The 16,170-nt window shown below is 40.3% G+C and overlaps 1 protein-coding gene across 1 annotated transcript in view; it reads left to right on the forward strand.

Moving 5' to 3' along the window:
* The window catches only part of nr3c2 (nuclear receptor subfamily 3, group C, member 2), a 123,154-nt gene that overhangs the window by 89,053 nt on the left and 17,931 nt on the right, over positions 1-16,170 (forward strand). Inside the window, exons 5-7 of the mRNA XM_084715129.1 lie at positions 637-981; positions 4,467-4,611; positions 11,364-11,494. Coding sequence (XP_084571255.1) covers positions 637-981; positions 4,467-4,611; positions 11,364-11,494 — 621 coding nt within the window. The remainder of the gene's footprint in view (positions 1-636; positions 982-4,466; positions 4,612-11,363; positions 11,495-16,170) is intronic.

The following is a 16,170-nucleotide window of genomic DNA, read 5'->3' on the forward strand; positions in this document are numbered from 1 at the left end:
TACGTACGCGACATAAGTTAAATGCGTTAAGTCTCTTAATGTATGGCTGTACGTTAAAACAAGTCAACGTTTACTTTTGGTTTCACACGAACACAATACGAACACTGGCCTCCTGGGTGAAAGTCCTGTGTTTGTTAGACCCATCCTGCGTGGCATTTGGACATATCTGCTCTCCACACATTATTTTTTTTCCCACGACTGTTCCACCTAGTCCTGCCCTATTGTGCTGTGATTGGCTAGTTCTTGTTTCCGTAATAATGTGTAGGTTTATTCTCAACAAATACTGAGGTAGGTTTATGATGGCACTCTCCACAGAAGTTAATGGGAAGGATTGGATACGCAAAATTGGTTTTTGGCATTTGCACTGCATGCAATTTGAAGGTGTAAAGTTATGTTATTTGTACACAGATTGAAGAGAGCGGGATGTAATAAACTGTAGACGTTTCTTAAAACACAGAGCAGACATGAATTTTGGCACCCAGATACTATGTATTATCAGTGTAAATCAATTTGTTTTTTTTCCACAGCATCAGTTCACTACAGGATTTGTCACTTTGCAATTATAACTTCCAATTATGAATGTCAGAAATGTCTCTATCAACAATGTGTTAATGTGGGTTGTTTTGTTCCCCACAGCACGAAAGTCCAAGAAGTTGGGGAAGCTGAAGGGAGTCAGCGAGGACCTGCAGGGCTCTAAGGACGGCCAAACTGCCACAGGTGGCGTTGGAGGCGGTTACCTGTCCTCAGAGAAGGAGCTGAATGCCAGCGCTGCCAATGCCCTGGTGCCCCACGGGCCCGGGGTGGTCACACCTTTTCTGCCGCCCTCCATCTGCAGCGTGTTGGAGCTGATCGAGCCTGAAGAGGTGTACTCTGGCTATGACAACACGCAGCCTGACACCACTGACCACCTGCTGTCCAGTCTCAACCGCCTGGCCGGAAAGCAGATGGTACGCATGGTGAAGTGGGCCAAAGTACTTCCAGGTTAGTGACCAATAGAGCGGTGGGCTGAGGCCTAAAGTCTGTTTGAAAGAGTTTTTTTTAAGCCAGAATTGGAAGGGAGTTGAAACAGCACACTCATATGTGAAAATAAGGTGTGTAAATCATATTTTTAAAGGGACGGTTAGTCCCCAAATCAAAAATACATATCCTTTCTCTATTCGGTGTGAGTTGCAGAGTTCAGATGATATCTATCGGCTGTAAAGATGTCTGCCTTCTCTCAAATATAATTGGACTAGATGGCACTCAGGTTGTGGTGCTCAAAGTAGAATTAGTTCTATTGGTTCGATCTGGTGTGTGAAGCTAAATTGGTGCTTTAATCCAACATAAAAATGACACTTACTAGTAACATGAACAACAGTGTTCTGAAGAGACACATTACAAAGACTAAGAAAAAGTATCATTTACATTTTGGAGCACAAAACAGCAAACTGAACAAAAGTTGTTCCAGCACTAGAAGGCATCAGGGGAAATGTGGGCAGGCTCTGCAGCACAGCTGAGCAGAAGGTGGAGTGGAGCTAAGTTGCTAACTAGATTGTTAAATGCATTGCTGGAAATTTAAAAAAAACACTGACCCCATCATTTTACCTTTAAATATAACTCTGTTAGCAAAGTAGCCTAGCCGATAGAAAGGTAAGCCTGAGGCCTTGTTCTGCTCTGTTTGCCCTGTTAGTTCCTGTTTCTATTTCAAATTAAAAGCCCTCTGGCATTTCAGTGGACAGAGCCCCTTTATTTCTTATTTCTTTTATTGTGCAACATTTACAGGAAGGTGTTGGGGTAAACTTGCAGACTTGCAACTCCACTCAAACCGGCCTTGTTCATGGGTTCTCTTTATGTTCCACCCAGGAGCATAAAGTCATGTGGGACACCTAGTGGTAAAAGTCGGTATTATGGGTCTGGTCCAGTATTTGGTCTGAAATTTTTTGAATTAGCCAAACCCTAGCTCAAAGCACCACAAGCCATCTAGTTCTATTAGATTAGAGAGAAGGCAGACACGTCCACGGTCACTATCTCCAAAACTCAGCAACTCACTCCAAAAACAGTCTAGTTAGATTAATAGCACTACAGGTACAAGGAAAAATATGTATTTTTGAGTTTAGGGTGAGCTGTCCCTTTAAATGTTATATTTAATGGAAATGGTTACAGCATTTTAGATTGCAGGGTCAATAAAAGTCCATAAAATGGCTGCAGTAAGTTTATTTGGTTAAAATAGCTTGTGTTTTCAGTGCAATGGAACGTCCATGATCATGTAAATTTCTGGCATTTTTACATCTATAAACATGTTATGTTTATGATGAATTTATTGTTGATGCAAACAATTGAAATGTAGTCGGTTTTATTTATAAAATGGTAAGTGGTGAAAGTATCCATCCAATAAAACACGGGAGGTCTAGAGCATAAACCTAATTATGAACTGGGGTTTTAATAAAGATAACATGCCCACATCTTCCTGTTTGATCTCCACATTTTGACGATGCAACACTGCTAGTTTTGTCAGGGCTCACACTTTTAATTTTAAATATTAGGTCAGGAAATGATCCCGTAAAGCTTCAACAAGATTAGGAGGGGAATCCTATTTTACCATTTAATAGAATCAAGATTAAGATTTCCAAACAGAGCTCATTTACATCATCGCTGTCAGATGTTATGGTGAACAGAAGATCTAATGTCTATCTCATTAATTTTACCTTGAAACCACAGCACAGGAAGAAAAAAAAGTGTTTGAAAAGGGATAAACAAGTTCCCCTAAAATGCCAGTCAGTGGGAGACATATTGAAAGATGCCTCACAGGTAGCTCTTTGAGGCTGTTTAATTTGCTGTATTGCAAATATTTGATACCTCCACGGTGTCTGCTTGCCATATCCGGACGTATAAATAGAAGGGGAGCCAGACAGAAGGGTCAAAATGAGTACCTTCGACTTTCAGATATGCCACCGCCTGCATTCAGCTTACATTTGGATGTGGCAGGGCTGACACACAGGGCAACATGGAGCGATACCATCCGCACCAACAATATGTTCACAAGAAAGTCACAATTGTTTTGGAGCTACATATTTAGCAGACACCTGAAAAGCACAGACATCAAACTCTACTTAGTTTATGTTTTAGTTGTCCCTGTGTTTTTTTATTTTATTTAGTGGCAGAATATAAAGTGTTAATGGGATAGTTTGGACTTTGTGAACTGGGGTTGTAATGAGGTACTTGTACATAATAAGTGTATTTCCTAGACTAGATGGCAGTCGAGATACTCCCACTTTGTAGAAGCAGCAGGAGTCTCGGTGTTGGAGGCTAAGAAATGCACTGCTGTGGACAAGGTCAACAACAAAATTTATTTTAGCCCACCCAAAAAAAATCTTTATCAGTTTATGTGTGGGCTACATTAAGAATATTTTTATTGCTTCACCTTGCTGTCAGACAGGCGAAATATTGCTCAACCAGACTCCATTGGAAATAACAGTAATTTGACCTCAGAGAACATGAGAGTTGCTGGTCTACCATTGCCTTGATTGGCTACTTTGTTTGTGTTATTATGTGACTTTGGTTCATCCTGGGTAACCTTTTAAAACTCTAAAGTCACACCAACAAACTAACAGATTAAGGCAATGGTAGATGAACAACTCCCTTGTTCTGCAAAGTGAAATTGATGTTTTTGGCAATGACGTCTGGTGGCTTTGGAGATAGTAATTTAATTGGCAATATTTGGCCATTTGTTTGATTGCAAGGTTATTTTAGGTTGGCCCTATTTTAGGCGGCTAAAATAAGTTTTGCTTCTGACCCTGTGTACAGCAGTCCAATATTTAGCTTCCTGCACTGGTACTCCTGCTGCTTCTCCCAACCGGGGGCTTGCCGACCACTATCTACTGCAGGTGATACACTGACTACAGATAAGAACCTCATACAACCCCACTGCAAATAATCCAAACAATCCCTTTAAGCCAGGGATCTGACATACCTTTTCTACAAATATATATTTCTTTAATTATTGTATTTTGCAGATTGACATGCACATTGACTAAAATAGTCCCTAAGCCTTGATAAGTCACTCGCATGTCCTCAGTTGGCCTCTGTTTTGCATGAGGAGGAGTTTCTTGCCAGAGTTTGATTGAGAGTTTGGCAAGTTTCCTATTCGACTCTATTTTTGGAGCTCAATAGAAAACACGCCAATAACTGGAGGCCTTGTGGGATTTGTATAAAACAAGAATGGGTGAATACTTCTCAGTGGGTATCACGTCTAAACAAATATTGGCACAAAAAAAGAGCACACTTTAGCAAAGATGCGCGGCACATAGCGCACATTAGCAAACACACAGGTACACACATGCATGTACTGTTAAACAAATGCCTCTTGAGTTGGTGCTTAAGTCCAAATATATTTAATCAATGCCTGAGTATTGACTGTTACATTTAAACAGTGCTTTCCTCTCATCTGCCTCGTCTGTGTTCTCCGTGTGTGTGTTTTTGTGTGTTAGGTTTCCGGGGCCTGCCCATTGAGGACCAAATCACCCTGATCCAGTACTCATGGATGTGTCTGTCCTCCTTTTGCCTCAGCTGGCGCTCCTACAAACACACCAATGCACAGATGCTCTACTTTGCCCCTGACCTCATCTTTAACGAGTAGGTCCACACTTCCATATCTGCAGTATACCGCACACATCATGCTAATGTTATTAAAGGGATTGTTCTGATTTTTTGATGTAGGATTTTAGGAGGCCTCAATAGTCAGTGTATTACCTACAGTCAATACCAGTCAGCACACCCCTATTTAGGGGAAGCAGACAGGAGTACCAGCATGGGAGAAAAAGGTATTTTAGCCAATTAAAAAAGGTCTACCTAAAAAAATCTGTTTAAGTGTACACTATATTTAGAATATTTTCACAGCTTTACCTTGTCACCTTACAGCCTTTTCTGACTGGAAACCAGCATTATAAAAGCCAAATATTGCTTTTTCCAAACCAACCAAACTCCAGCATGGTAAAATTTGTGATTTTTTTCTCTGTAGTTTGGTTGGTTAGGAGAATGCGATATTTGGTTTGTATAATGGAATTTTCCCATCGGAAGAGGCTTTCTCTTGGCAAGTTTAAGTGGTGAAAATGTTCTAAATACAGCATACAATTAAACTAGTATTGACTTTTTAGGCTGCCCTTTTTTAAGCGCCTAAAATACCTTTTGTTCCTGACCCTGTCCACATAAGATCATTGCTTAGCTTCTGTGCTGGTTCTCCTCTCTGCTTCTCCTAAACGGGGGGGGTGCTGACCACCATCTACTGTAGGTAACAAATGGTCTAAATAAAAATCAATAAATACCTTATAAAACCCTACATCAAATAATCAGAACTATCCCTTTAAAGTGTATTTTTGACATGCATATTTAACATTATCTTATTTTCAAAATGTAACAAAAAGAAAGCAAAGTTTTATCAGCACTTTATAAAATACATTGATGTTGTCTGATGTCCTATGGGATCCACAAAACACAAACATGTCTATTACAGACTGTGAGACAGAATAATTTGTTTTTCAGAGTATATAATTAGTAGATACAGTAATTGGTTGAACAGCCAGGCTTTGACTATTAGTGTTTAGTAGCTTCTGCTATTTTCAGCAGCTCATTTGATGCAAATTTATGCATAAACATCAATTTTGCAAGTGGAATTTGGAGAGTAAGGAGTGTATTTTCTCTGTTGTACTATTTTGAGTGTTCCATTAACATACCTGAAGACTATTCAAAGGGACAAAATGAGTTTTTGTGGTAATGACGTTGCCTTCAGGAAGTCATGGTGTACTTAAAACAAGGTCATAATCTTGCACCTGATTTCTGGCAGTTCATAAGGAAACGCATTTGTACTTTTTGATGGTTCCTTAATTGCATCAAGCCCAGGCGATCAAAGCCTGGCGAGGGCAGTCAGTGGCTCACTTGATCTGTGTTAATATGTTTGAACAGGGGAGGAAGTGTTTGTGGGCTTTTCCTCGTCGGAGCTGCGGTGAATGTTTTCGAATGAAGCAAAAATGAGAATAGCAGCCTCTGTAGGCAGCCTGACGAGGAGGAGCGGGTTCAGTCAGGGTCGGATTTAAAAGCTCCGACTAATAGCTTGTGTAAGTCAATGTCAGCGGGTCAGTTTGTCCCCAAATAAATAAATAAATAAATAAATAAACAAACGGCAGTCCAAATGCCATTGTGCAACACAGACTCTGTGAGGCTGTGTTGTTTGTATCACTGTGAGCTTAGTCAGTTGGTGAAGCATTAGTTTGCCACACCAGAGATCCTCTGATCCTTTTAATCAATTTAGTGCCAAGTGGATCACAGTTTATTAAGAATTATGTGTTTCCTTCTGTGGGATGACAACAGCTTTTTGGAGAAAATCTAATTTGGTGATAGAGACTTAATGGGTTGTGTCATTTGGCAAGTCTGTAATGAGTTCTAACAGAGCAAAATATTGGAATTGCACATGCATTTATGTAATTCTTTGCAGAGAAATTAAGATATTTTTTTATTGTACAGTACGCTGCCGCTACTTCTGCATGTGATGCATTTACAGCAGGCTTGTCCCATTGACAGATGGGTCTGGTATTCAGCTTGACAGAGCAGATGAGATGTAGAGCGGCTGCTGGAGATGGTGGTGGCCTGGATTTTGGTCACATGCTCGCTGCTGTCATTGCAGCCTGGATGTTAGTGTCGACCCCACTGTCTCTTTTCAGGCCTGTTATCAGGTCAAGGTGCATCACTTTGTTGTTAACGTACAGTAGTCTATCTGTTGTTTAGTTCATTGATAATTCAGTCAAAAATCAGGACAAAATTGGTCCATAACTTTGCTGAGTCCGGTCAGTCTTTAGTGGCCTGATGGCGTACACTTGTTTCCATAGCTACTTAGTGCTTATTGACCCAGGGCATTAAGGCATTTATTGAATAGACTGTCCGCTCACTCAGCTCTTAGAGTGGAATCCGTCACTGATTGAGAGTAAATACTGCACGGACAGATGTGCATTTTACATAAAGACAAAGTAAGCCTGCATAATCTGTGCCATTTAGTCTCTGAAGTGTGGTAAAAGCTTCTGAAAGATAAAAAAAGTAGAGCTGCAACAATTAGTCGATTAATCGATCGAAAGAAAATTCATTGAAAACTCGTTTGAAGACTGATTAATTGTTTCAGTTATTTTTCAAGCAAAAATGTCAAACATTTACTGGTTTCAGCTTCCTAAATTTCAGAAATCACTTTGTCATTTATGACAGTAGATGAGTGAAGTTTTGGACAGTTGGTTTGACATATAATATGATATAATATAATATGGGAAATTGTGATGAGCATTTTCAAAATTTTATAGACTATAGGACTCATGAAAATAATCAGCAGATTAATTATTAGTTGCAGTCCTAAAACAAAGATGGTCCCCTAAAGGTTCTGGCCATTCGTTTATGATTCAATCCATGTACATATTGGACAGGGAAAATTTTCTAGTACATATAAAAGTAGAAATTAATTAATGTAAGCAATGCTAACATTTTTTTTCTGTGTTTTTGCCTACAGTCAGAGTGCTGTTGGGTTTCTGCCTGTGGAGAGAGCTAACTTTTTCATAAAGCAAATCACTTCCTTTATTTTAAACAGTATTATATACTCAAAACCAGTAGTGGAATTTAATTAAGTACATTTACTCAAGTACAGATTTGAGGTACTTGTAGTATACTGCAGTATTTCCATTTAATGCAACTTAATGCTTCTACTCCACTACATCTTAGAGACAAATAGTGTACATTTGAACTCCACTACATTAAATCTGACTTTTTTTTTTTTTTATTACAAATTTTCACATCCATCCTGTTCATCGAAAATCATGTATGTCAAGGAATTGTGCATTCCTTTATAGGCTGAGAGTATTTTCTTAAAGCTGGGTTAAAATGGGTAAAATGAGCCTAACCTTCAAAATGTGACATACACATTAATGCAGCAATAATATTAATCCAGAAACATCAGATATGATAGTAGAACACTCACAGAATTAGTTCTTTTACTTACCTTAATTGGGCCAATAATACATTTACTTAAGTAAGGTCTGAAACGCAGGTCAGGATTTTGCGGTATTTCTACTTATACTAAAGTAAAATATCTGAATACTTCTTCCATCACTGCTTAAGACCGCTACAGACACGACTGCTCTGTCATTGGCTGATGGTAACCACTGGTAAAAAGTGAACTTCTGACAGCTAATTAGCCAGTCAGCTGAAAGACACTAAACAGCCTGAATTTTACCTGCAAATGTCATATGTCAGTTCAGATGCTATATGGTTTGGTCCTTATTTGTCAATATCACCGCTAAGAAAACACTGTCTGTCCTTGTAAAAACTGCAGTTACCCATGTGAGATGATTTACATGGTGTCACCGTTCCCCTGCCAGCTCAGCTGTCAATCAAACACAGACACGGGCCCACCCACTCAGAGGCTTAAAGGCTAGAGGAGCATTTCTGATATATCTCTGAAAACCTTTTTTCACCTTTAACTATAAAAAAATATGAACTATAAGTTTTATAATATCAACATGATATTTGACTGTAAAAGGGAATGACTGATCGTGACTACAGTTAGACTTTAAGGGATTTATTTGCACAAACAAATTTTGTTAGTTTCCCCCGAGCCTAAGGTGAATCTTTCTCCTCAGGTCTGTGCTCCTTCCCGAATCGTCTACCAACAGAAATGAGTTCAAGCACTGTGATAGAAAGACAGAAAGAGAAACAGAGTGAGAGCTCCACACAGAGATATAGAGAGATGAGAAAGAAGGAGGGAAGGAGAGACGTTGCTGCCAATTTTTTCTTTCCTCCCCAAAACCAGCAGCTCATTTTGGGCAGTGATTCAGCAAAATTGATTTCAGGAAGAGAGTGCGAGAGTGGAGGGAGAGGGAGAGAAAACGTGTGGAGACTTTAGAAACTCCAGCCCAAAGTTGTATCAAATGATGTTATGCTGCACTTTTGTGAAACTGCTCACATACACGGTGCTGCTCAGCAGGGAAACAGGTCTGCTACTCTCGCAGACGTTGTCACAGTTTATCAGTTATTTAGGCCGACAGACGCAGCCGTACAGTAAATATTGTAAAGTGTTAGGCTGTCTTACTCTTTAATGGGAACATTATGCACTCATTTCCAATCGGCTGCTCTCGCTCTCCTTTTACAAAATGTTTAGTCTAGTTGTTATCAGAGTGAAGTCTCCACCCTCGCTGCCTATGTAATGATGCACTGTATTGTGGCTAAACTCAGACCTCTTTCATGTCGAGCCACGCCACTTGCATTTAATTACTGGAGTCTCAATGTGATGGTGATTTATAGCAGAGAAGTGGCATCTAAGGCCACAGATTCCCTTGAATCTGTGGCATCTGCACAGCACATTTCTGATTGGCTCATGCTTTATCCCTACTAATGTTTCTTTCCTGTTTTTGTGAACCCTGTGACGTAACCCAGATTATTTTGCTGATAAAATGTGTGTGATGGAGACTGGGAGGGAGAAAGTGTTATGCACGACTTAATGGTGTATTTCAACACATCGCTGCACATTAACCTGTTTAGTAAACATGCACATCCGTGTGTAGTTAACATTGGTTCATGTGTGTGTCATTTCTGTCAGCGTAAATATGGTGGAAATTACACATGCTTCTTAAGAATGTTTCTGTGGTGACTGGGGTTAGATATTGGGTCTTTCATAGTCTGCCATGGCCTTAGAAAAGTGGTGCATCTGTGCTGTGATACTGTACGCAGGGCTCTGCAATCTGGGGGGATTTGGTATTCTGCTCTTAGCCCAGACTAGCAGGATCCTCCTCTGCACTGTGTGGAAATATTGTTTCACTGGGCTGAACTAGTGTGGAGATAGGAAGTGAATGAGTCACTCAACTGTGACATAAAATCAGAATGAGTGGATAAACAAATGAATAAATGAGTAAGTACCAATGATGGGTTATAACATGAATAAAAGAATCTAATGCAAGAGGTCTGGAAAAATACTAGTTTGTGAAAATTAAAGGTGCTATATACGACATTTACTTCTGCTAAATGTTGCAGTAGACCACCAGCATCTCAGACCTAAACAAATGCATGCTTTGTTCTCTCAAAAAAGTTGGGGGGGGGGGGGATCTGCTCACAAAACTAAGACTGAACTGTTAAAGCAGGCTGTGCTTATCAAGTATGGATCATTGCCTAATCCTTGCTTAAAATGTTTTCAGAAACATATTTTAGTGCACTGCTTAGCTGTAGTATGAGATGCGGTGTGACCCGGCGACTGCCATTTTGGCTCTGGTTTCCAACAGAGACTCCTGAAACTCAGATCAAACTGTGAGACTAGGTGGTGTTGATCAAATATGGATGAAGATTATGTGACTACATTGCTTATTTCTTGCCAAAATTTGTTTCAGAAACATATTTTAGTGTACTATTTAGCTGTAATATGAGATATGTTCTGACCAGGTGGCTGCCATTTTGGCTCTGGTTTCCAAGTGAGACTCCTGAATGTCGAAATTGTCAATTTAGCCAGTACTGATCAAATATGGATCGAGATTATGTTAGTCCACTGCCTGTTCCTCGCCTAAAATGTTATCAGAAACATATTTTAGTGTACTGTTTAGACATATTGTTACCAGCCGGCTGTCATTTTGGCTCTGTTTTTCAACTGAGACTCCTGAAACTTAGTGAAACAAGGCAGTGGCAATAAAATATCGATCAAGATGTTTCTGTGTTGCCTATTTATCACCTGAAATGTTTTCAGAAGTATATTTTAGTTTACCGTTTAGCTGTAAGATGAGAAAGATTGTAACCAAGCAGCTGCCATTTTGGCTCTGGTTTCCCACAGAGACTCCCAAAACCCAAATGAAACAGTAAAACCAGGCAGTGTTGATCAAAGATATTTCAAGATTATGTTACAGCATCTCATATTTCAAAAAGATAATTTAAATGTAATGTTTAGTCATAATACCTGAAAGACTGTAATCAGGCAGCCGCCATTTTGGTTCTGGTTTCCAATGGCGACTCCCAAAACTCAGATGAAACTGTGAAACGAGGCAGTGCTGATAAAAAAAAATGGATCAAGATTATGTTACTACATTGCCTGTTTCTCACCTAACATGTTTTCAGAAACAGTTTTAGTGCATTGTTTGGCTGTAATACGATGTAAACGAACATGCATGCACAGCCATCCTTAATAAAGAGAGAAGCTTGGATACCAGCACACACAGGAAGTGTGACTTCATTCTCTGCACAGCATGATCCACTATATCTTAACAAAGCAAACATTTGTCTGCTGACATGTAGTGAGGCTGAATATTGTATATTGCAGCTTTAAAAATATTTTTGTTATGTCACTGTCCCCTCCCTCCTCCCTCCCTCTTTGCTGTCTTCAGGGACCGCATGCAGCAGTCAGCCATGTACGACCTGTGTCTGGGCATGAGGCAGGTGAGCCAGGAGTTCCTACGACTGCAGCTAACCTACGACGAGTTCCTCTCCATGAAGGTCCTTCTGCTTCTCAGCACAGGTAGGCAGTGAGCTGCAGGCCTGCAATGCCGCATATTTATTCATCCTGTACCCACCTGCGCACACAGTGCTCTTTTTCTGTAGCATTACCTGCACCTTGTCACAAAAACCTCCCCTCAAGCACAAATTACCTACTGTATAATGAAATGTCAGTTTATTAAAAAAAAAAAAAAACATTGTGTAGTCAAAATCAATTCCAAGCGAGAATTAATTGGAAGTTTCAGCCTTATCCTGAACTCAAACTGACTGAATCACAAACAATATATTGTAAATGTAAAAAAGTTGAATTTCCTGGCTAGAAGGCATATAGACTGGACCCTGTTAATAGAGGTCGCACCACTATACACCCTGTAGACCACATATGTCCCTGATAACAGCTGCCACGTTTCATGGCAATGATTGAACTGTAGTGTCCCAGTTAAAGCTCATGCAGAGGTCTGTTTCCTCCCAGCGTTGACAGGTGGATCATTCTGTCTTCAGATGCTGCATTCAAAATCATCCCAATAGTGTTCAAGTGGGAAGATTCAATGTTTTTTGATCAGGAAATCACGATGGCCGAGGAACTAGCATAATTTCACTGAAGGCATAAGCCTGTGAGGGTTCAGTCGTGTGTGTCCGTATCTGTGTGTGTATTTGTCTGCAGATAATCTCTAATACGTTTTTCGTGCACATTTATGAATTTAGGAATGGTTCTGTGTAACAAACCATCTGGCGTGTCAGGTTAACGGTTGACTCCTCACTCCTCTTAACCGGCCGGTAGTGGCTGCTAAAAACATGGCTTACCTAGTCTGTTGTAGGCCACACTTTGGCCTTTGTCCTGGCTCAAAAACTGACATATATAGAAAAGTTACAATCATCTTGAACCAGAGAATCTGCAGATTAAATCCATTCCTGATATATCACGATCCACTAAAGTTAAACACAGTAAAAGAAATCTGTCAACAATCTCAATGTCATTACACTGTTCTGTGCATCTTAAAGAGAACTGAGACTATACAAAAACATTTGATTAAAAACACTGCAGACATCTGTATAAGAAAATTTACATAAAAATCTATTATACAAAAACAAATTTAAAAATCAAAACTTTGCAAATCTCCGCTGGTTGCATCTGGCAGCTGTGACGGCTCTGCAGTAAGTTTTAACCATCTGTTACCTGACAGAGATCTGCACTCTGCTGAGTGCAATCTTCTAATTCCTGGACGAATCTGCTCTAGAATCAAGATGTTCATCTAGAAGTATTCATGGGAGCAGTCTCTAGTCTTTTCATGAGACTCAAACCTGCATTGCCTGTGCTGCACCCTGACTCCACCATCATGATGGTGCAGTTGGAAGCAGAGTTTCTTGGTCCCCTGTGGTTTATAGTGAACAGGAGAGGTGTCTGTGCGTTTGTCTGCTCTTACACCTCACACAGGCAAAGGTGCGATGCCTTGTGTGTTCCCAAATTAGCACTTGTTCCTCACAATTGTATCGTGTTATCTGCCATACTGGGGAGTGTTATGGCCTGAGCCACCAAACATCCCCCGCATTCCTCAACCAAAAGACTGTCTGTCACACAGGAAATGTATTGATAAGGTGTCTTGTGTTCTGTTAAATCCACCACACACCTTTGAGACAGTGCTGGCGGGGCTCCTACTTGCCTTCCTGGCATCCACGATCATGCCTTTTAAGGTTTGTTAGATCATTCCTGGTAATCCGTTAACAAGCATAACAAGTGTGGAAATAGACTTGATGTCGCTTGTACCTGTTTGTGTAGCAGCATGCAGTATATGTAAATGAGACAGGGAGCGGTGTCTTCATTTTTCCATTCTGACTGCAGGCTACTCTGTTTCATATTATTTTATTTTTTTAATTGCCTGTGTATAAACAGAATACGTCTATCACTCACTAAAGAAGGTCTCACCGCGGTGCCAAACTGCGCCCACGGGCGCTGCAGCCTGACAGAGAGGATGTGTTGGACCAAGTTGCTCAGTTGGAAACTGAAAGCAGTTTTTCCACCACCTCAACACCCTGTGAGCCGCCGCTGTCAGTTCAATAGTAACAGTTAAAGACTCCATCATGGCAGCTGTGTCATAACTTCACCGTCCACACCCACTCGCACTGGGACACATCGAGACCTGCTTGCGCTGGTGTTTTTATGCGCACGTCCTCGTGGGGGCCTTATCTGTGTGGTCTTTCTGTGTGTCAATAGATGTTCAATAGTCAGAGAGAGATGAGGACGAAGGGGGGTGGGTTGTGGTGAGCTATTTGAGTCTGCATGCTGGCCAGACTTCAAAGTCTTTGAACTTTAACACCAGTGCCAATCAGTGGAAATATTCATTGGCAGAGTATTTATTTTTCAGTTACCGAGGCCTCTCAAAGTGCTGCGTGAATGCTGGACTCACATTGGCAAAACTCAACCTTGGTAAACTTTGCTTCATCCCGAGCATCGCAAGTTCCTCCGTTTTCCATCTGATATTTTGGCCAATTAACTGAAACCATTATCCAAAATGAGTTCCGATGAGTGCAGCCAGAGAAAAAGCCCACCGTTCTGTATCATTAACATTAATTAAAAGGTCAAAACTGTTCAAACCGTGTAGCAGATATTTCAGTCCCTTTGAACTAATCATGGATGAGTGATGACATAATTTTAATCAAATTCATTTAAATTTTTGGACAGAAAACGGAAATTTTGTCACCCAACTTAGCTTGCGGTTGAGAGGAATCAAATTATATTTGAAGCCCTCTGAGATCTTGTTAAAAAATCCACTTGGTCTTCTACTTTAGCCCAAATTCTGATCAGAATAATTTACAATAAAGAAAAAAAGGCTAATTTTTGTGTTGATTTAGGATAGAAAGTTAACTCCAAGAGAAGTTATATGTTTTTCTTTTTAACTTAATTACATCAATATATGCTCAGTTTGACAAACTGTAGAGAGCACTTATCCCTTAGTTTTCTTTTTTTTTTTTAACAGTGTATGTCTGACATAATTAGAAATTGTTAGTCCTCTACATTGAATCAGTACCGTTCTTACAGAAACATTATTATTCTTAGTTTAAATCAGTCATCTATCATTACTTATGACACTTTCATGGAAGCAATGCTTGTCAGATTAGTTTATATGAACAACTGCAAAGGCTAATGGATGCGTGACCCTTTTATGAAAACTAGAATAAATACTTTAAAAGGAAGAAAGGGTCATACTTAAAATGCAGTCTTGCAGTTCCTGAGCCAAAATATGGAAAGGGCTCAAACTGCAACACTGCAGTACGACTGTGCTGGAATGCAGTTTATTTGAATGATTTGTGAGTTGTGATCCTTAAAAACTGAGGAAAATTAAATAACATTTGCTTTTTGTGCAGTACTATGTATGTGTGCATTATAGAAAAGAAAAAAAAAATTCAGTGGATTGTTTAAAGGGATAGTTATGGTTGTTTTGAAGTGGGGTGGTATGAGGTATCCATAGTCGGTGTATTACCGACAGTAGACGGCGGTTGCCTCACCACCAGTTCAGAGAAGCAGCAGGAGTACCAGTGGTGGAAGCAAAGCAATGTACTGCTGTGGACAGGGTCAGCAACAAAATGTATTTCAGCCACCTATAAAAGGCATGCCTAAAAAAATCAATATCACTTTAAGTCTCCAAATCCACCAAACCACTTTGCAAAAAGCACCGATTTTACCTAGCAGAGTGGCTGGCGTACTGCCGACTTCATTGGTTGGTTACTTTGTGTTATTGTGTGACCTTGGTAAACCCGAACTGACCCTTTGAAACATTAAATTCACACAAACAAACCAAAAACACTGAAGCGGCTGTAGAGCGGCAACTCCTCTGTTCTGTGCGGTAAAATTACTGATTTTGCCGGCAAGGTCTGGTTGATTTTGAAAGAGTGATATTTTGCTTATATAACAGCAGTTTCCCATCGAAAAAGACTATCTGACAGCAAACTTATAAGTACGCTTAAAATGATATAGATTTTCAAATGGCTAAAATACATTTGCTGACCCTGTCCACAGCAGTACATTGCTTCGCTGGCACCAGGGCTCCTGCTGGTTCTCTAAACTGGGGGCATGTAGACCACCATCTACTGCTGGGAATATACTGACTATGGACCCCACTTAAAAAGATCTGCACTACCCCTTTAAATATATTCCTGAACAATAGTATAAGGTTGGCTTGGCTACAGTGACATATGGAAGAGGCGGTGCATTGCCCTGATATAAACTCCGTGTTGTTGAGTCATCTGGAAGCAGGGGAGCTCCGGCTGGACCTCTGCTATTGGATGTTGGGAAGAGAGAGAATACAGAGAAAGGATGAGAAAACCAAGAGGGAAAAGAGGGAGATTTAAAGAGTGAAATCAGACAAATGTTGACAGTGAGGGCTTGTGCTGGTGAAAAAGAGACAGGTGCATAGCTATAGGGAGAAAGAAAGAGGAGAAGACAAAGGCGGGGTTGGCAGAGCTGGTCCTTCTGTTGCTGTGGCCTCCCTCTCCTCTTTCTCGCCGGTCCTCTGGAGGTTTTCCAGAGAGTCCTGCTGTACTTAATAAAGGCCAGTCAAGCACCAGGCAGTGCTCCAAGACCTGCTATTTTTCTTCACTTCCTTCAAACCCGGTGCTGGAATTTTGAAGGAGAGGGTGCCGATTAAAAGTAGCTGGGATACAGGATCGAGATGGGGAATTTAAGGTGCTTCAATATCTGCT

Source organism: Lutjanus erythropterus, chromosome 3 (genome assembly GCF_056507025.1).
Source record: "Lutjanus erythropterus isolate fLutEry1 chromosome 3, fLutEry1.hap2, whole genome shotgun sequence".
NCBI lineage: Eukaryota > Metazoa > Chordata > Actinopteri > Lutjaniformes > Lutjanidae > Lutjanus > Lutjanus erythropterus.